Raw genomic sequence first — 21,120 nt, forward strand, 5'->3', positions numbered from 1 at the left:
ATCTTCTGTTGTCTGACCTTGGATTTACCTCTTGCCTGCTCTGCTCGCTTAGATGACCCATTTTGCCGTGACACACTCTGTCCTTAGTTGCCTGACCCCAGACTTGGCCTGTGACTCTTGGTACTCTGATGGTTTTTGACCTTGGCTCTTTGACTTCCCTCCTCACGACTTTTCTGTGAGGTGTGAATCGGCGTGACATTACTTCCAGCCCTAACATTTTTTTTTCTTGACTTTTGCCATTGTGGATCCAATCCACATACTTTATGATCACGTGACAAGTCTGATGCAAATGATTCAGGATCCGGCTAAAGAATACCGGGATCTTGAATTGTTGTAGTTGCAGGGACAGGTGTCCGGCAGTGGCTGTGAGGTCTGTACCCTCAGACGTGCGGCTGGGCTTTCCTAAACCTGTAGTGACCTTTCCTGAAAAATGTTCATGAGAGAAAAAATCAGTTTAGGGAGTTCAGGGAGAACCGTAAGATATTTTTCACCCTGCAACCTCGGTCTTCAGGGGATGAATCCCAGTCGATAGGAGTAATTATGTCCCTCAGACCTGGCCTTTTACTTTACCGCCCCCTTCAAGTTCCAGAATGGGTTTCTGTTGACGCCTTCTTTAACCGCTTAATTGTAATTTATGATGAACCCGATGTAATCCAGGTCGCTGAGCCTAGGATCATGAGTTTGACACTGAGGAGCCGCACGGTTGAGGGCTACAGTACCGAATTCCAGCAATGGACCATTGAAGTTCACTGGGATGATGCGGCTCTCAGGTGCAAGTTCCAGAGGAGCCTTTAAGCTTGCACAATTCTCCATTGGAGGTTTAGAATTAACTTAGAATTAGTGAATATATTTAATTATATTTCAGATGTTTATTGAATGAAGGTGCGGCATATTTTTGCCTATTTTCTCTGATGTATTTGGTGTGAGCACACTCAGAAATATTATGATTAAATGTTATTTTTATATTGCACATCCCGCAATTTACTGAACTTTTCATAAAGTACATAAAGAAGTGCCGATTCTGTAATTTTTTGGATGTGTGTCTGCTGAAAATATACTGTTACATGATATATGGTACGGTGCACTACCCTGAGCGTATTTATCTGACTACATTACACACCTTTATTAAACATCTATAATATAATTCAATATAAATAAAAAATTTGAAAAATATTCACTAATTCTAAACCTCCGGTGGCCGTCTGCTCCTTATATTGCACATAGGACACACTTAGGGGTACTTTGCACACTACGACATTGCAAGCCGATGCTTGCGATGCCGTGCGCGATAGTCCCTGCCCCCGTCACAGCTGAGATATCTTGTGATAGCTGCCGTAGCGAACATTATTGCTATGGCAGCTTCACATGCACTCACCTGCCGTGCGACGTCGCGGGTTGTCGGCGTCACAGCGACGTCACACGACAGGCGGCCAATAGAAGCAGAGGGGCGGAGATGAGCGGGACGTAAACATCCCGCCCACCTCCGTCCTTCCGCATAGCCGGCGTGAGCCGCGGGACGCAGGTAAGGAGATGTTCCTCACTACTGCGGCTTCACACACAGTGATGTGTGCTGCCGCTGGAGCGAGAAACAACATCGGACCGTCGCGTCAGCATAATTATGGAATTCGCCGATGCTGCACCGATGATACAATTACGACGCTTTTGCGCTCATTAATCGTATCATCTAGGATTTACACACTACAATGCCGAGAGTGACGCAGGAAGTGCATCACTTTTGACATGACCCCACCGACATCGCACCTGCAATGTCGTAGTGTGCAAAGTATCCCTTAGAGCAGATTCCCGGAGATCAGATCATGTACTAAGTGGATCTAATAATTTTATTTACTATATAATTAGATTCCATATCAGCTATTAAGATTTTACCACCAACAGATCATGGTTGACCGTGTGGACTTTCGATATTGTTATCAGGTTATTCATTTACTTAGAAAAAAGAAAGTGAAAATGTTCTGTTATAAAAATAAATTGAACAAAGTTTATAAAAAGAGAAAAATTAATAACCCTTGTAGATCATAGTCAGAACTTCCACATTTCAGCATTCCTACAAGATCTGAGGAGCTGCGAGGAGTCAACTGCTCTCAAGAGACAAAGCGAAGACATGGAGAAGACCCTGCTCTATGCACTGATAGTCCTACATGTCGGTAAGGGACTGGCATACAGCGTCTGTGGTGTTACATTGGGAGGAAGGTAACATATATTACATTGTCCATGAGATCCACCATATTTGATGTTTGGATGTTAAGTAGGACAGCAGGTAATTCCTACTACAATATCTTCTGATTGTCTTTTACCCCGCCATTGTCTCTTGTCACACTTACCTTCTCTCTTCTCATCTACTGATTGTCTCTTACCCTTCCATTGCTTCTTTTCATGGTTTGCTTCTCTAAGGTTCCATCATCTTCTGAGTGTCTCTTCTCCCTACATTGTTTCTTCTCATGATTTCCTTTTCTAAGGCTCCACTATCTTCTCATGATTTGCTCTTACCCAACCATCTTTTCTTCATTTTTTTCTCTTCTCAAAGGCTACAATCTTCTTTTAATTGTTTTTCACCCTATAGCTGTCTCTTCTCACAGTTTACTACTCTATTCTCTAAGGCTTGGCCATCTTCTTCTGTCTCGTGCCCTGCTGTTGTCTCTTCTCACACTTTCTTTCTCTATGTAAGGTCCTGTACAGAATTGTCTTGTAGGTGCCTTTACATGCAGATGTTGCGCCCTCGACAAGCCAGGACGTCACAGGTACTGCAACAACACACCCCACACCCCGGTTAGGCACATCAGTCACACATACAAATCCTTGTTGCCTCCCTCCAGGGGCTGATGTCCACACCAGGTGGGATGGAGCCAGGCGGTTGGCCCCACCCACTGAGGAGTTCACAGTCCTGGAGGCGGGAAAGGAAGTTAGGTCAGTAGAGTTAGAGAGTGAGAAATGGTAGTTGTGGAGAAAGAGCAGACTGATCGTGTCCGGGTACGTGGCCCGGGCACCTAAGAGCAAGGTTGGCAGACGGTGGTGACCGTCTGCAGGAGAGGCTGATTGACGCACAACCGCAAGGACCGGGGTCGGGCGGTGGCCTGCCGGTACCGGACCGGGGAGCGAAGAGAAGCCAGCACCATTCGGCAGGGCCTACGGACCCCGACCAGGCTTGGAGTCGCCGTTAAACTGGTCAAATCCGTCAGCAACGGGAACCTCCGGGGTTTCCCAGCAGTAAAGACCCAACTGAAGGCAACCGCTCAACCGTGAAGGGAAATACAGCTACCGCCACAGCTAGAGTTCCCAGGGCCAGAGCCTGCGGGCAAAAAGGGGCTCCTCTGGCAAACACCGCTGGGGAGCGGGCTACCGGTGGGAAGCCATCGGGGCCGAAAACACAACACTGGTGCAGGGAGAGACAGTCACCGCCAACCTACCGGGAGTGACCACCGCAGCCGCCTGTGGGACCCGTCTATCCAGCCGTTTGTTTTACCAGAGACTCAGTGTACGTTACTGGCTGAGTGAGTACCACCGTGCCGTCCGGCACTGCGCTGCCCCCGTGACCCTGCACCTCTCCAGGCCCCGCAATCCACCTCCCAGTCACCATCACCGGGCCCCGGGACAACCAACCCCTACCCATGGAGGGGGAAAACAACATCCAAGCTGCACCCTGCCATCGCTCCCGGGATCCCCGTCACTATCAGCGGTGGTGCCCTTATCACCACAAACCGTGTGTGGCGTCACGGACCACATCCCCAACTCAAACCACCCCTTTCACTCACGGGCGAGGAGCGCCGCTCGAGTCCCCGGATCCGGCCCACCGCTCGAGCCACCGAGCAGCGGCGAGCAAGCAGCAGCCCAGAGCCGGACCCGAGCGTGGTGAACGCAGCATCCCCTCTCCGCCCGCGACACAGATGCTTTCCTTTAAGCTCTATATTATATTCTAAAAATGAATGCATCTCTCTAAATACCTGTAGCATCTAATGGAGTAACATTTTGTTGGTTAAGATGTAAAGACAAAGACCAGGGGTTGACGATCAGTAGCAAGACCAAATGATTCCTATAGAGACATTGGGTAAATCATCCGGAGTGGTCAGTACTAATTATAGTATGAGCTGCCGGTGCAGGGCTTGGAGCACATCCACCATGTTAACAGTACTAAGGTGAAAACCAGCGTACTCTGCAGCCACTGATTACATTAATTCCACTATTGCTACACATGTATATAGGCAACGTTCTGCTTGTAGTGCCACAAACACATAGATGTTCAGAGATTGTTTTCATGGATTTCTGCAGCTGAAATATCTACACCCAAAAAAACATAAACAAATCAATTTTGTTGTTGTTGCCTGTGGTTTTTTGTTGTTTGTTTTTTTTACCTGACTTTATGGCAAAGTATTTTTGTTCTTTTATTGATTCAATAGAAAAAATTGCGTCATCGAGAGATGATATGATGATTCTTTTTCTACGTTGAAAAATCATGGGGTAAAAAATGAATCATGTGCACTGCAAGCACAAGGGCCAATTCATCACATTTTGAGGTAAATTGCTTTAAAATGTTGCAAACATTTTGCACAACTCACAATTGGGCAAACATTTTGCAATTTTTATTTTTTTTCACAAAATTTTTGCCCAGCTCTGCCAAAATGTGCCGAGCTGGGTGGGAGGGGGCGCAGCGGGGGCGTTATGCCAGAGATCATCTCATTCATAATGAGCTTTCCTTATGCTAGAAATCTTATTCCAGTTATTATACTTTCATAGAACAACTATCTATAAAAGTTACATTGATATGACATTTTGAAAATTAAACAACAAACGATAACTTGGGGAAAAAAAGAGGCACAAAGAGTTTGATGAGTTTGTTGCAAATCAAAAAGTCTCTAATTGAGAGGAATTCACACCAAAAACCTGGAGGAAATGGAGTAATGAATCGGTCCCTGTATCACACACATGATTAGTCGTGTTTACTTAGTACCTGGTAGACCCCCAGAAGATGTTGCAAAACAGAGGGGACACGAGTCACGATACAACAGCGGTCTCTGCCGCTAGGGAGAGGGGTGAGGAGATACCTCCTGAACTCACCTCAACCTGACTACTGAGCTCCCTAGCGTCCCTGTACAGGTTCTTGCAACCTGTCGTGAGCAGGATACCTTAGGCCATCAGCTGGCTCTCCACTCACCCTGGCTAGTGAGCCACTACAATACAGAAACACAAGGGAAGGAAAACAAACGGGAAATTGACATGCAAAGGAAAAAACAATCCAGATGGCTTCAGTGCAGCAAATACCACTGCTGCACACAACACGACAGACTTCTTCCAGAGCTCGCGCCTTCCAAAATGGAAGTAGAAATGAGGATTCAGTTTCTATCACAGGCATCATGTGATCAGATCACATGACTTATATAGGGAAGGGAGGTGATCTCAAAGAGCCAGACCTAAGATTGACAGCTACAGCAAGCAGCCAGGCAGTAAAGGGTGCTTAACCCTTACAGCACCACAAAAAGGAAATGCCATTAAATAACAGCAGTGGACCTGCTCGCAGCAAGACACCCTGACCTTCTGTCTTGCTAAATTCTCCTAAAAAGGGGGCTGAAAGCCCGTACTTATGAAGCACTCTCTGATATCCTAATCAGGCACGAATACTAAGATTTTTTATGGCAAGATACTATTTATTTTAATAGCACATGAATAGTCAATGGTACATAGGCATTAGAACTACTTTATAGCCATAGAATCTTATACAATAACAGAAATATGCATCAACATTACCGTGTGTTGTAGCACTTCTTTCTCATCGGAGGTACTCGATTAGTGAGAAGGAAGACAAGCCGGCCTCTACATCAAAGGAGCGGTGCGTCCACTTTAGCGTCCTGGAAATGTCCCTAATCTCACTAAGCGAGTCCTGTCTTTTTATACAAAATTTGTGCGTCGTGTGCAAATGCAGTATTGCAATTGTGACCAGCATGTGATTGCTGAGTCATGGTCATGTAACCTGACCACACGCGGCTGTGGGCACCAGTAGCTTCCTGCACATTTTGTTAGTTGACCACTGGCCGACCACAGTTTCCTGGAGATATTGCAATGAGCTGTGAATTTTACATGCCAGTTTCCTTACACATGTTTTTAGCTAACCACGAGTTTCCTGTATATGTGGAACTGTAAGGTTCCTTCCTCATAATAGTGGTTTCTTCAAGGCCTGCTAACATGTACGATTGGTCATAGTGAAATAGGTTCAACCAGAGGACACCTCTTTGATACTGAATTTTGGATGGATCAAATAATACCTGTGATCACTATCTTTTGATTATGATCCCTAACTAATCACACTCATTCTTCAGTCATATCACATTGGTATCACACCTTCTGACACTAGATTCACCTGGGGTCTCAACCGAGCGAGATACACTCATGACACCCTGAGAGACCAACTGGAACAGTAAGAGGATGAAACCAGACAAAGGTATTCAATAATAGCAGAATGAAGGATGGATTAGGATACTACATCAATCCACGCATTTAGCACTGAGCACTCATCTGTCCCAAAGGCAATGATTGCAGTGTAGTCTATGTAAGCACTCCACCACTCCATTTATGACTGGACTGCCGAGCCATGATCTTGGGATCATTGGGTATCCAATTGCTAGGGTAAGGGATAGAAGATAACTAGATTTGTTTGGAACAATCATTGAATCAGTGATCTGGAGTTGGGTTTACATCTGCCAATATTTGGGTGAAAAACCTGTCCATGAAACACCACGATACATGTGCATATGGATCACCATTAGCAAAATCTGTCTGTAGCCACAGTTCCCCCCTTCATGGCTTATTACCTATTCCCCATCTCCACAAATAAAGAAACCTCACGGAATACTTTGGTCGATGGAGCCTGCGATTTGCTGACTCTTTTGGGACCCTCCAGATGTTTCATGAGAGTTGGGAGTGTATCAGTGACCATGCTAGGACAGCAGTGATGTGTCTATAGTAAGGTAATGTTGGATCTTCGGTTATTATTGACTTATGACTCTTTCCTTCCAGCTGTTCTCAGCTCTGCAGATGGCGGCTCGGTCTGTGGCTCCCCGCAGGTCACCGGACGCATAGTTGGTGGCACAGACGCTGTTGAAGGACAATGGCCATGGCAAGTCAGCCTGATGCACTGGGAAGAAGATGATTTTTTCCACACATGTGGGGGCTCCCTGATCTCCCCCCAGTGGGTGCTGACCGCGGCACACTGCCTTAATGAGTAAGTTCTGATTTCAACTATCTCAGTAGACCGCTGCCATGCTGGATATCTTATGTGTTTTTAATTGATAAGAACCCCGATATATCCCTGACATCCCTCCCCACCAACCAAGACATTTTTCAGTTTTTCCAGTTTCATTTTTTCCTTCCCTTCTTTCCAGAGCCATAACTTTTTATTTTTCCGTACACACAGCAGCGCGAGTCTTGTTTTTTGCAGGATGACTTCTAGCTCTGAATGACACAATTCACTTTACCTCATATTCTACTAAAAATGGGAAACAAATAAAATACAAAATTAGTAAAACAGTAAAAAAATGTTTTATGGTTTTCATTGCGCTGTATAAAGACGCAACATCATGATTCTTCAGTTCTGTACATTTACAGCGAATAACTTAGAAGTACTTTTTTTTATTGTAGTGGCAAATAAATGTGGAGATTTGAAAAAATGTTGCCATTTTTAGAAACTTTAAAACTTTTAATTTTTCTAGTAAATGTTTCAGAGAGTGTGAAATAAAAGGAACTTAGGGTCTTACCAGATATAAAGCCATAATATAAATAGGTTCACTCACCTATAGGGGTTGTGAAAAGTCACAACTCCTATAATTTCATAGTAGTGGGTGGAGAAAGCTGCAGCCCCGAAGAAGTAAGATGAAGTCTTGGAAGGAAAATCAGGTATCACGCCGCGCTCGTCACCAATTCAAGCCGGAAAAATTAAAACCAAGTCTTTATTGTATTAGCTAGGTCAGGTGTAGAGCGCTGCCACGCCCCAGGCGGTAAGACCCGTCGAAGCCCCACCCACAGGGGCAAAACGGCCGTTGTCTTTTTGTGCTGACCGTCCTCATTCCCTCCCTGTAACGCCGAAGCATGTATCCTCCGACCATGAAATAAACCTGAGTACTTCACAGCAATTATCGGTGAGTGCTGTCCCCTTTTTTCCTTTTGCTTAATGTTTCACGCTCTGATGCTTTGGAATAAGCACCCCGTAGCTGTACTCAGCACAGTCCAACCTGGAAGTTTTCACTTGTTACAGCAGAGATCAATAGCACCGCGTGTGCTTCCAGCAACTAGTCGCTGGTTGTTTGATGTGGACAGTCCTCAGTGGAAGTAGTGCCCCGCAAATCTTTCTTTTTATTATATCATAAAGAGTAACACTGAATTCCCTGAGAAGTCCATGTTCAGGGTCCATGCACAGACACTAGGTATCTGATATGGACCCTGGACTTTACAGTTTGGGTTCACCCATCACTACTATTAATGCATTTTTTAGGGAGATGCAGAAACCCACAGGACAAATCTAATGTTTTTGCACTGAATTGTAATAATATTTTACATTTAATTTACAATGTTTTACGAATGGAGACTAATTTACTTTAGCATTTGATAAATTGGATTATAAGCAATGCGATACCAAAGATATTTATTGTAAAAAACATGTATTTGTTAAAAATAAAGTGAGGTACTCAGAAGTGACCAGTTAGTAATATATGTCCCTCCTTGTGCTCAGTTCCAGCAGCTGAGGGGGAGCAGGTTTCCGCTGATGGTTGAATCCCCAATAATCTTTTGTTGATGACTAATTCCAAAGAGAGGTCATCAATAGTTTGGTCCTAGACAACCCCACTCACATACAGAAATGTGCACCTTAAACTTTACATAAACTTCGTTACAGATTTTTAATTCTAACTGTAAAAATTAAATCCGATAATCTCACTATGCTGCAGTTCACATCTCAGTCAAAAGGCAGCCACACAGGGCATCTACATTTCATGTATCACAAAATCAATTTTATCAAAAGCTTCACATTAATCAACAAAAAAAGCAAAGGAGCAAACATTCGCACCCTGCAGAACCCCATAATATTGAAGGACATTAGATGATTGAGTAGTTGGGTGGTGTCCGGTGGAATATGGGATGAATATGGGCACCCGATATTATATTTTATGACTCTTCTAACACCTGATCATTTTCTCTGCTCCACAGTGACCCCAACAAAAGAAATTACATTGTGATATTAGGAGCCCACGAGCTTCAGCGTCCAAATTTTAATCAAGCCAAACATGGTCTGGAGACACTTATAATTCATGAAAATTATGAAAAAAATCAGAGCAATTGGGACATCGCTCTGGTGAAGCTGGACAGACCGGTCCCCTACACCAAGTACATCCAGCCCATCTGCCTGCCCGCCGCCTCCGTCACCTTCCCGTGCGGTCTGGACTGCTGGGTATCCGGCTGGGGCAATATACACTGTGGGGGTAAGTGATGCTAAGCTCCTCATCTCATCATCCACCTCTGTGATATAGCTCATCATTGATTTATTCATACATCACCTCCTACTTCTGGGGTCATTTATGGACATATCTTTAGTTGGGCAAAGGTACCTATTAGTGATGAGTGACCACAAAAAAGGCTTGAGTACTTGTTACTTGCTGCAATTAGCAAAGCAAGATATAGTCTTAAAAGTAACGTGGTAACAATTTAAAATATAACTTTTATTAGTTTATGATAAAAGAAATTTTTGACCACACAACATAAAGGTTGTAAAACCAACCTAAATGACTAGGGCCCGAAACAGGCTCCTACTATTACCAAATTAGGACACAGGCACGGTAGGAAAATCACCCACCGTAACCGTAAAAATAAGGTGACCAGACAGAGTTGTCACCCTAATATGCACACCAAGATATACCACACTTCAATATACAGTGCTTAAGACAGTCACTAGGACCAATAGTTAGGTCCAGTTATGGTAAATAAATAATGCAAAAGGTTGTCCAATAGAGGGGGGAGCAGACCCTTCAGCCACACAATACCCCTCAAATGGCAACACTCTGACCTTAGTTTATGCTTAGACCTCCCAACGCGTTTCTTAATTCACTTAGTCATCAGGGGACTGTGGTCAAGAAACCAAGGGCTGCAAAAAATGAGCAGTATTGTCAGAATCAAATAGAACAAACATGAGTGCATTAAGAGTCATAGCATATATCCAGAGAACATGTCCCTACCTTCAGTATGGAGCAGACTTCCTGCATGGTGTGTCAGGGCATGGCATAAAGCACAGGGCTTTGAATTTGCTGCCCTCAAATAACTTGTTACTTGAATCAAGCGGGTCGGACGCTCAGATGGACTCAGCTCTGGTAACAAATATAATTCAAATCAACTTGCGCATTTTTCATGTAGACTCTCCCAGGAGGGCTGGCGGGGTAGAAAAATGGCTGAAATTAATGGACACAGTGCTTAACTGGAATGGGAACAGCACGGGGAAGACACCCGTACACGTTTCTGATGCAAAGGTCACTGCTGGAAACTGAAAAATTAAATATTTTTTTTTTAAAAGCTTGAGGTCCCCCCATTTTAGATAACCAGCCAAGGTAAAGCAGACAACTTGAGGCTGGGATTATCAGGGCCAGATCTGGAGTTTCCTACCCACGGTGACGTCACTGACTTACTGATGTCACCGCTCGTGAGAAATTCTGGCTGTGTGGTGACTGAGAGTGACCTATGTAGCCTTGTTCTCTGAACAAGACTCCATAGGTTGGAGTACAAAATCAGATAACATTATGGGACCACTACACCATGGATTACATTGGATCTTCATGGCATTTTTTTTTAAGAAATTGGTGAGCGCAGGAGTTAAATTCAAGGAAACTATATTTCCCTGTGTTTTTTTTTAACTTTACAATTACTGAGTAGTAATGGGGATGTCTGATAGATGCCTCTTCATTACTAAACACTGGGCTTTATGCCAGCTGACAAGTCACAGCTGATATCAATCTAAAACAATATTACCCTGATTGCTACCACACCAGGACAATCAGAAAGAGGGGAATCCAATGGATCAAAATTCTGGCGTGGCTGGGGGCTGCTATTTTTAGGCTGGGAGGGGCCAAATAACCATGGACCGCCCCATCCTAATAATGCCAACCCCCAGCTGTCTGCTGTAACTTGGCTGGTCATCAATAATAGGGGGGACCCCCAAGACATTTTTTTTAACTATTATTAAAATAAACCAGGCTAAAAACACGCTTTAGTGCCACATGAGAGGCACTGAAGAGTTCAAGTGTAAATCCCAGCCTATATGGCTGCTTTAATCGAAGCTCTTCCTCCTGCATCACTCTTCCTGAACTGCAGTGCGCCAAGTTTCGTGCCTCCACGTCTTACATAGACCTGATGACTCAATGCGGTTAGTCAATCACAGAAACGCCAGGAGTCAAGATGCTACAGCATTACCATACTTGTCAGGCAATCCCTGAATGTTTAGTGGCTGAAACACAGCCGGGAAACATGTGGGGCAGGGAATTGAGCAAGGCGCCTGAGCACACCACGATACTTGATTGAGTACTGAGCATGCTTGCCCACCGCAAGTACCTATCACACATGGGCACTGGAGCCCAACAAAACAAGACCTCAGTTGAAATTTCGAGCGCGTGGTACATTAGAGTCTGAATACTCTAGGTTACAAGTGATCCCCTACATCTCATTCTTAATGCTTTTGTAGGTCCCAATTCCGGTAATATTCTTGTGCTTTCTTCATGCCATGAGCACTATCAGACACTACCATCTGTAGTAGAGACACTGACGGTCCACATTACACAGGCTGTACATCGTCCTACAGAAAGAACCCCAAACCTTCCCCAGAAGACACAAACTCCCAAAATCTCACACCTGTAGATATTCCCAGGTTGGATCATTCTTCTGATTTACTGACTCTTCTCTTATTGTATTAGTGGGGTTACCTTCTCCACAAACTCTGCAGAACGTGAAGGTGCCGCTGATAGATCACGAGACGTGTGACAAGATTTTACATGAAAATGCCGATCTAAGCAGCGCAAGTACAATGGTGAACGATGCCATGATATGCGCTGGATACACAAAAGGAGGGAAAGACGCTTGTCAGGTGAGAGGAAAAAAGCTTCATTCTGTAAAAAAAAGAGAAAAAAATCCAAGGTCAGAAGTCATCAATGTACCGTAAATCAAGCCAAAACACTATTATTTTCCTGCTGACATATCCATGCAAGTGATTGTTTTTTAAAGGACTAGTTGAACTTATGACATCATTGATTTACTTATTATTTATATACGGTGTACTGGAAAAAAGGAAAAAATTCCAAGTGAAGTGAAATTGCGAGAAAAAAAATAAATTTCCACAATTTTCGACACTCATTCAAAAGTAAAAATGACCCGGAAATATTATTGTCCAGGTCAGTATGATTACGACGACACCTAACTTGCATGTTTTGTTGTTGGTTTTTTTTTTTGTTTATTTGGTGACATTTTTTTTACATTTATAAAAAAAAATTAGCTTGAGAGGCTATTTTCGAAAACCATTAACATTTTTATTTCTTGCGAGGTGACCTGATACTTTTATTGATACTATTTTGGGGTATATACAACATTTGTTTGTGGTGTTGTGGCAATCAAAATCCCACAATTCTAGAATTACAATTTATTTTATCTTTGCAGTTTTTACAAATCAGGTTAATTCATTTTATATTTTTATAGATTGGACTTTTCTGAACATGTTGATGAAAAATCTGCATATTTTTACATTTCTTTATAGTAAAGAGGTAAAAGAGGGGTGATTTAAACATACACAGTGGTGTGAAAAACTGTTTGCCCCCTTCCGGATTCTTATTCTTTTCCATGTTTCTCGCACTTATATGTTTCAGATCACCAAACAAATGTAAATATTAGACAAAAATAAGACAAGTAACAGAAAATGCAGATTATACATGAATAATAATAATAATAATTTTTATTTATATAGCACGAACATATTCTGTAGCGCTTTACAATTCAGAGGGGAGATGTACAGACAATATGAAACATTAAAAAAAAACACAATGAGAGCTGTGCTCGTAAGCTTACAGTCTATGAGGAAATAGGGGGGCACAAAAGGTGAATGGGGGAGAAAAGCTTGTTATATAGACTGAGTGCAGAATTATTAGGCAAATGAGTATTGTGATCACATGATACTTGTTATACATGTCGTCCTACTCCAAGCTGTATAGGCTGATAGCCAACTATCAATGAAGTAAATCCGGTGATGTGCATCTCTGTAATGAGGGGTGAGGTGTAATGACATCAACACCCGATATAAGGGGGGCTTCATTATTAGGCAACTTCCTTTCCTTTGGCAAAATGGGTCAGAAGAGAGATGTGACGGGCTCTGAAAAGTCCACAGTTGTGAGATGTCTTGCAGAGGGATGCAGCAGTCTTGAAATTGCCAAACTTTTGAAGCGTGATCACAGAACAATCAAGCGTTTCATGGCAAATAGCCAACAGGGTCGCAAGAAGCGTGCTGGGCAAAAAAGGTGCAAAATAACTGCCCATGAATTGAGGAAAATCAAGTGTGAAGCAGCCAAGATGCCATTTGCCACCAGTTTGGCCATATTTCACAGCTGCAACGTTTCTGGGGTATCAAAAAGCACAAGGTGTGCCATACTCAGGGACAGGCCAAGGTAAGGAAGGCTGAAAACCACCACCTCTGAACAAGAAACAAGATAAAACCTCAAGACTGGGCTAAGAAATGTCTGAAGACTGATTTTTCACAGGTTTTATGGACTGATGAAATGAGTGACTCTTGATGGGACAGATGGATGGGCCAGAGGCTGGATCAGTAAAGGGCAGAGAGCTCCACTCCGACTGAGACGCCAGCAAGGTGGAGGTGGGGACTAGTATGGGCTGGGATCATCAAAGATCAACTTGTGGGACCTTTTCGGGTTGAGAATGGAATGAAGCTCAACTCCCAGACCTACTGCCAGTTTCTGGAAGACAACTTCTTCAACCAGTGGTACAGGAAGAAGTCGGTATCGTTAAAAAACAACATGATTTTCCTGCAGGACAATGCTCCATCACATGCATCCAACTACTCCACAGTGTGGCTGGCCAGTAAAGGTCTAAAAGATGAAAAAATAATGACATGGCCCCCTTGTTCACCTGATCTGAACCCCATAGAGAACCTGTGGTCCCTCATAAAATGTAAGATCTACAGGGAGGGAAAACAGTGCACCTCTGGGAGCAGAGTCTGGAGGCTGTGGTGTCTGGAGGCTGTGGTGTCTGGAGGCTGTGGTGTCTGGAGGCTGTGGTGTCTGGAGGGTGTGGTGGCTGGAGGCTGTGGTGTCTGGAGGCTGTGGTGTCTGGAGGCTGCGGTGGCTGGAGGCTGCGGTGGCTGGAGGCTGTGGTGGCTGCTGCACGCAATGTTGATCGTAAATAGATCAAGCAATGACAGAATCTATGGATGGTGGCTGCTGAGGGTCATCAGAAAGAAAGGGGGCGATATTGGGCACTCATTTTTTGGGCTTTTGGTTTTGCATGTCAGAAATGTTTATTTCTAAATTCTGTGCAGTTATATTGGTTACCTGGTGACAATAAACAAGTGAGATGGGAATAGATTTGGTTTTTATTAAGTTGCCTAATAATTCTGCACAGTAATAGTCACTGCACAAACAGATCCTCCTAAGATCGACAAATCTAAAAACCCTCCAACTGCCAAAATATTAAGCTTTGATATTTATGAGTCTTTTGGGTGATTGAGAACATAGTTGTTGATCAATAATAAAAAAAATCCTCTAAAATACAACTTGCCTAATAATTTTGCACACAGTGTATATGGCCCAGCCATCGATTTAATAGGGGATTCAAAACCAGCTGCATAGACCGGTCACCAGCCAGAATTTATACATGAATGAGAGAAGTGGAAAAAGCCAGCAACCATCTTGGAAAAACTCTGAAGCTCTATTGTGAAAAATCCATAAAAAAAAAATACAATGGATAAAAAGCTCAGCGTGTAGACAAGGGTCTATGCGTTTCAGGTCTAACATAGGACTAGCCCTTAATCAGGATCCAGCCTGATGTGCCTGGCACCATCCACCATTTGGGATACATATGGGTCTAGGTGAGCTGTGATTATGTGACACCCTGGTAAAACCAGGTAGTCACAAATAGGCCCCTGCATAACACCTTCCCTCACAAAGCAACACCAGCCAACCAGTAAACCCTAGTCACCCCCCCCCTTTGGGAGAGATTGACACACCAGTGGGCGTGGCCAGGCGGTTGGTGTATGCCCATCCAGGGGTCTAGACAGCCCGGGGTGGGAAAACAAAGACTCGAGTCAAGTTCTAAGCTGAGTCAAGTTCAGTTTGGAGAGGAGTGTGGAGTGAGGCCAGGCCTGTGTGTCAGGCCTGAAGCTGACTGACGGGTACCAGGGTAGGAGCCCTGGTGCCACTGGCTAGGAGGCAGACGGTGGTCTCCATCAGCAGGAGATGGAAGATGGCTTGGTGGAACCGAGGTGGACCGGGACAGGGTTGTAGCCCACCAGTACCGACACGGGGAACCGACCCGGAAACCGTGGCACACAAGGAGGGTACGCGGACCCTGAAGCCGGCACCAGAAATCACTGGAACCAGCTGATTAACCGATTGAGGCCAGGACTAGAGGTCCTGTTCCACCCAAAGTCCCTCATAGAAGACAACAGCCCACTGTTCCGGGACAAGAGGTCATCGCCAGTGCCCATAGATCCCACGGGCCAGCGTCTGCGGGCACGGCTCCTTAGGCCATATCCAGCCGGAAGTGGACTCCTGAGTTTTATACAAGGACAGTCCAACACACAAACAGTGCAGCGAGAAGATAGAGACCACCAGCCGGGTGGGGGACCGGAACGCAACCGGCCGCGGCACCGACCACCACCACCTTGGTTTACCAGAGACTCGTGTGTTTACTTAAAGTGAGTACAACTACACTCGCTGTGATCACCATCCCCTGCACTGTGTCACCGGGCCCCGGGGCCACCATCCCTACCCACGGAGGGGTTAAGAACTTGCTGCTCAACATCGCCCCTGGGTGTCCCGCAATAGCAGCGGTGGTGTCCCACCTCACCACACACCATGGGTGGTGTCACAAACTCACTACGGCCTAACCCGTATAACTACGCCTCCCCCCTATTTATTCGGCGTGTCCGCGAGACCCCAGGGTCCGGAGATCCTCGAGCCACCGCCCAAGGAGAAGGTCCGGATCCGAGCAGCGCCAGCTGCTGTACACGGGGGCGGCACAATTACATTATTCTTAGAATTTATACATACTGTAAATGTACCGCCCCCATGCCAGTGGCTGAGCCACTCGGATCCAGAGCCGCGGTGGCTCGAGGGGTCTCCGGATCCAGGGGGTCCGCGCGGACACTTTATTAAAAAGGGGGACTATGTACAGGGGTTTTTTTGGAAAGTTGGTGACGCCACCCACGGTGCGTGGTAATATGAGGGACCACCTCTGCCATCGGGGAGCCCGGTGACCAAAGGTTCGGCAGCCTGATGTTTAACCCCTCCGTGAGTAGGGGGTTGGTGTCCCGGGGCCTGTTGGTGATGGACGGTGACTGGGTGCCGTTGGGGGATAGGTGCAAGGGGGTTGCCAATGTACTCCCTCAGAATAACCACACCGACAGCTTGTAAACCAAAGTTCTAATCACCACTGTAGTCTGGATCCGTGCCCCTGGTGATGTTGTTGGTCTGTGGCCCTATCCCTGGCACCTTAGTCTCAATTGGACCTCTTGGTATGAAACTCTCCGGGTCCTGCTCACCCGTATGGCTCTCAGGGTTCACACATAGGATTTCTTTGGACTGTAGCGGGAAAGTCCTATCCCATCGGTGCGCTAGTACCCCGATTTTGGACCGGGTTGGGGATGACACTTGAAGTCTTCCCCCCCGTTGGGTAAATTACCGAAATGCGTGAAGCTACTTTCTGGCCTGGGGTCCATATACCCCGTCGTGCCCTGGCCCCTGCCCGGTGATAGCTTAAGGCCGCCGGCTGCCCTCCTCAGCAGTCCGTGCCCCGTGACACTAACCCCTGCGACCGGGTTCCAGCTTCCACTAGGCCCAGACCAACATCTGCCACCTAGTACACAGGAGCTCTCCTCTCTCAACTCAACTCTCTCTACTGACACTGTCCTCACTTTCTCCTCACCAACCCCCCATGTGGGCGGCCCTATTCCCTTCAGGCCCCCAATCGTGTGTCTGGTAGGTTCAAGTGGGAAATGTTCCTCGGATTTTTAATGGACTAGTTGTTAACAACACCGGAGGACTGGGATCCGTTAACCAAGGAGGATGGATAATGTGCGGGAGGGCAGATTGCACAATACCCTGTGACGACCTGATAGGCCAGGGCGTCACATAAAGTCCTTTATTATTAAGGGAAAAAGAAATCCAAACCTGCAGGGCCCTGTGTGAAGAAGTGATTCATTCTAAAATAGTGTAAATATCAATGACTCCATGGCTCATTGTCCGCTGTTGTCTTTCAGGGAGACTCTGGAGGACCTCTCGTGTGTAAGGTGAACGGTGTCTGGTACCAGGCTGGCGTTGTGAGCTGGGGTTCTGGATGTGCTTTACCCGACCGTCCCGGGGTCTACACCCTGGTCACCGCCTACCAGTCCTGGATCCAGTCCTTTGTATCAGACCTGAGCTTCTATGATGTGACCGATATCCCAGAACCTTCCCAAAAATGCAGAGGGAACGTGAACGTGTCGTGTTATCTCCTGACCCTCCTCATCATCACAGTCTCACTGCTCCGATATCTCTAGGGTATAATGTACTGGTGCAGTGAGGGGTCTCTGGGCTGTGGACCCTCTTCCTTATATTGTGGCGTCTGCAGCCTCCGATCTTCGCTGTTAGTTATTGCTGTTATTTCCAGAACAGGTGATAATAAAATGTCAGTTTGTTTTTGGCTGAACATATAATCTAATTTCTGGGTAGTAGAGTTACCCCACCACTAATGACCGCACTCCCAGCTCTCAGACCATCTCAGCAGTTTGGGGGCTTTTATAGACAATGGTGATAGATTTATCATTACTGTCTAATGCTTAGACAGGAGAAAAGTAGAGCGGACAATTATAAAATGCACCGGATTTATCACTCTGGTCCTTGCTGTTTAATAAATCTGTCTAATTTGGACTGTCTAGTCCAGGTTTACACCACAGTTGCCTTGCTTTGTGCCAGAAATGTTCACCAGAATTCTGGCGCACTGTTTGGTGCATTGTGCCGCACGCTCGGAGATGCCACCTTTCCGGTAAGCCTCGGTCTCTAGTTGCCCAAGTCGTAATAAGTGTCTAAAAGATAATAAATGTGGTATAAGTCATGAAAGACGAGGTTTATAGGCTAAAATCACCACAATTCTGATGCCGACAAAACGGTCTTCATAACTTACGCTATATTTATCTATTTTGCATATTTTCTCCACCTTAGCCGCTCTTGGTTCAGAGCTTCACTGAAAGAGGCATGGTTTACCATAGATACAGAATTGTGGTGCTCACTACTGGCATAAAGTTAATAAGCCAAAAAGTTGGTGTAAACTTAGACTACTCTTAAAATTATACAGATTTGTCAGGCAGCATTAACCAGTATGATAAATCTGATGTATTAAAAGACCATTGAGTCTAAACCTGCACTAAGAATTACGCAGTGATAATATAATTCCCCCTTTGTTTTGTGCAATTACACTGAAATTGTCGAGCAATAATTAATAATTTATAAATCTTCCTTATTGTGATCTGAAACTTGGACAATAAAGGAGCAAGACAGAAAAATCAATGCCTTCGAAACGTGGAGCTGGAGAAGGATGTTATTAATACCATGGATGGCAAAAAGAACAAACAGATCAATTCTGGAACAAATCAAGCTAGACATGTCACGTGAAGCATTGACGACCAAGCTATGACCTGTCTTCACATCATATGAAGAGGGTAATCACTGTAGAAGGACATCATGGTGGGAAAAATACAAAGAACAAGGCGAAGAAGAAAACCAGCAACCTTATGGCTTGATATTATCAGGATAACAGTGAAGAAGACCCTGGTGGACCTATCTAGTCAGAGGAGACCCTGGTTGACCTATCTAGGAGGAGAATACTCTGGTGGACCTATCTAGGCTGAGAAGACTCTGGTGGACCTATCTAGGCGGAGAAGACTCTGGTGGACCTATCTAGGCGGAGAAGACTCTGGTGGACCTTTCTAGGCGGAGAAGACTCTGGTGGACCTTTCTAGGCTGAGAAGACTCTGGTGGACCTATCTAGGCGGAGAAGACTCTGGTGGACCTTTCTAGGCGGAAAAGACCCTGGTGGACCTATCTAGGCTGCACCAGATCAATCTTCCTACAAGAGTGTTCCTCCATCAAGTTGCCATGGCTCTAGATCCAGCTGAAGGCCATTAAATAGTAATAATAAATATTGTGATTAAGATAAGCGAAACTGTGCTTGCTCCAAAAATTGATGTAATTGACTAAATAAATTCTCTTGTTTAATTGTGGTCTTTTGTTAAAATTATTAAAATATCGATGACCACAACTCAACAGTCACAGGAGAATGAAAGGTCAGCTCCAAGCCCACCATAATGCTTGGAGGAGAGTGAGAAAAAATCCAATATTACACTGGGAAAAGAGGGGTCGAAAGCCCATGATAACACTGGTAAAAGATGGGGCATAAGCCCACCATAAACATAACTCTGGAAAATATGTGGCTTAAGCCCACCATAATCATAACACTGTGAAAAGATGGGACATAAGCCCACCGTAACACTGGGAAGAGAGGGACACAAGACCACAATAACACTGAGAAGATAAGGGGGGGGGGCACAATCCCACCATAACTCTGGGAAGAGATGGGGCAGAAATCCAACATTACACTGGGAAAAGAGGGGTCGAAAGCCCATGATAACACTGGTAAAAGATGGGGCATAAGCCCACCATAAACATAACTCTGGAAAATATGTGGCTTAAGCCCACCATAATCATAACACTGTGAAAAGATGGGACATAAGCCCACCGTAACACTGGGAAGAGAGGGACACAAGACCACAATAACACTGAGAAGATAAGGGGGGGGGGCACAATCCCACCATAACTCTGGGAAGAGATGGGGCAGAAATCCAACATTACACTGGGAAAAGAGGGGGCATAAGCCCACTATAACCCTTGGAAAAAAGGGGGCATAAGCCCACAATAACACTAAAAAGAGAGAGGGCACAAGCCTGCCATAACACTGGGAAAAGTGAAGATATTAGCCCACCGTTAACACAAAGACGAGAGGGAATACAATCCCACCAGAAAACCAGAGAGGGGGCACAAGCTCACAATGACAGAGAGCAGTGAAAGGCACGAAGCCTACGGTAACCCATAGAAAAGAGGGGCACACAAAACACACATGTATGATCAAGATATGGTCACATATTTGAGATAAGAGAGGGTGAACAAACCCATCATGTATACACGAAAGAAGAGGGAACACCAAGACCACCACAATGTTGAGAAAAGTGGGGGGCACAAAGGCCATTGTAACACAGAGGTAAGAGAGGCCTACCGAGCCCACACGACACATAGAGGAGTGGGTACATAGAGTAAGTGGTCAGCACTCGATGTACTGCACTCCACAATTCTTGGTTGTGCTCTGATGAAGAGGCATCTAGAAGTGGCAGCGCGTCTTCACCAGAGCCCAATGCTCCATTAGTTTCGACAGAACCTCCGGCATTATCTCAATTTAGGAACTAAAGGTTCTTCTGCATTTTGTGTCTGTGAGATCAAAGTTCCAGAGAGGCCGAAACATCACAAGATATCAGAATAACATTTAATGCATGAATTATTATTTGTGTATTGTCAATAAAATTCTGTTTATTACCAAGAACCCTGAAAAGGAGAGTTCAAAGAATTCAAGGAGACAGTACCATAAGTGCTCCATAACAAAGAGAAGAGAGAGGGGCACTGGGCCTAAAATAACAGAGAAGAGAGGTGGCATCAAGCTGCCATATTGCAAAGAAGAAAAGGGGCTTAAACTCCATAAAACAGCGACATGAAGAAGAGTGAGAAGGCCAAAACCTGCCACAATAGGGAGAAAAGTAGGAGGGCACCGAGCTACCATAGTGCAAAG

General features: G+C 45.1%; 1 protein-coding gene across 1 annotated transcript in view; it reads left to right on the top strand.

Annotated features, from left to right (window-relative positions):
* The first annotated feature begins 2,072 nt into the window (after nucleotides 1-2,072).
* The window catches only part of LOC142246801 (transmembrane protease serine 9-like), a 67,481-nt gene continuing 48,433 nt past the window's right edge, over nucleotides 2,073-21,120 (top strand). The window contains exons 1-6 of the mRNA XM_075319850.1: nucleotides 2,073-2,165; nucleotides 7,024-7,228; nucleotides 9,205-9,476; nucleotides 11,949-12,118; nucleotides 17,510-17,782; nucleotides 18,167-18,273. Of these exons, the coding sequence (XP_075175965.1) occupies nucleotides 2,123-2,165; nucleotides 7,024-7,228; nucleotides 9,205-9,476; nucleotides 11,949-12,118; nucleotides 17,510-17,782; nucleotides 18,167-18,273 (1,070 nt within the window). The 5' untranslated portion in view covers nucleotides 2,073-2,122. The remainder of the gene's footprint in view (nucleotides 2,166-7,023; nucleotides 7,229-9,204; nucleotides 9,477-11,948; nucleotides 12,119-17,509; nucleotides 17,783-18,166; nucleotides 18,274-21,120) is intronic.

Source organism: Anomaloglossus baeobatrachus, chromosome 7 (genome assembly GCF_048569485.1).
Source record: "Anomaloglossus baeobatrachus isolate aAnoBae1 chromosome 7, aAnoBae1.hap1, whole genome shotgun sequence".
Classification (NCBI taxonomy): domain Eukaryota; kingdom Metazoa; phylum Chordata; class Amphibia; order Anura; family Aromobatidae; genus Anomaloglossus; species Anomaloglossus baeobatrachus.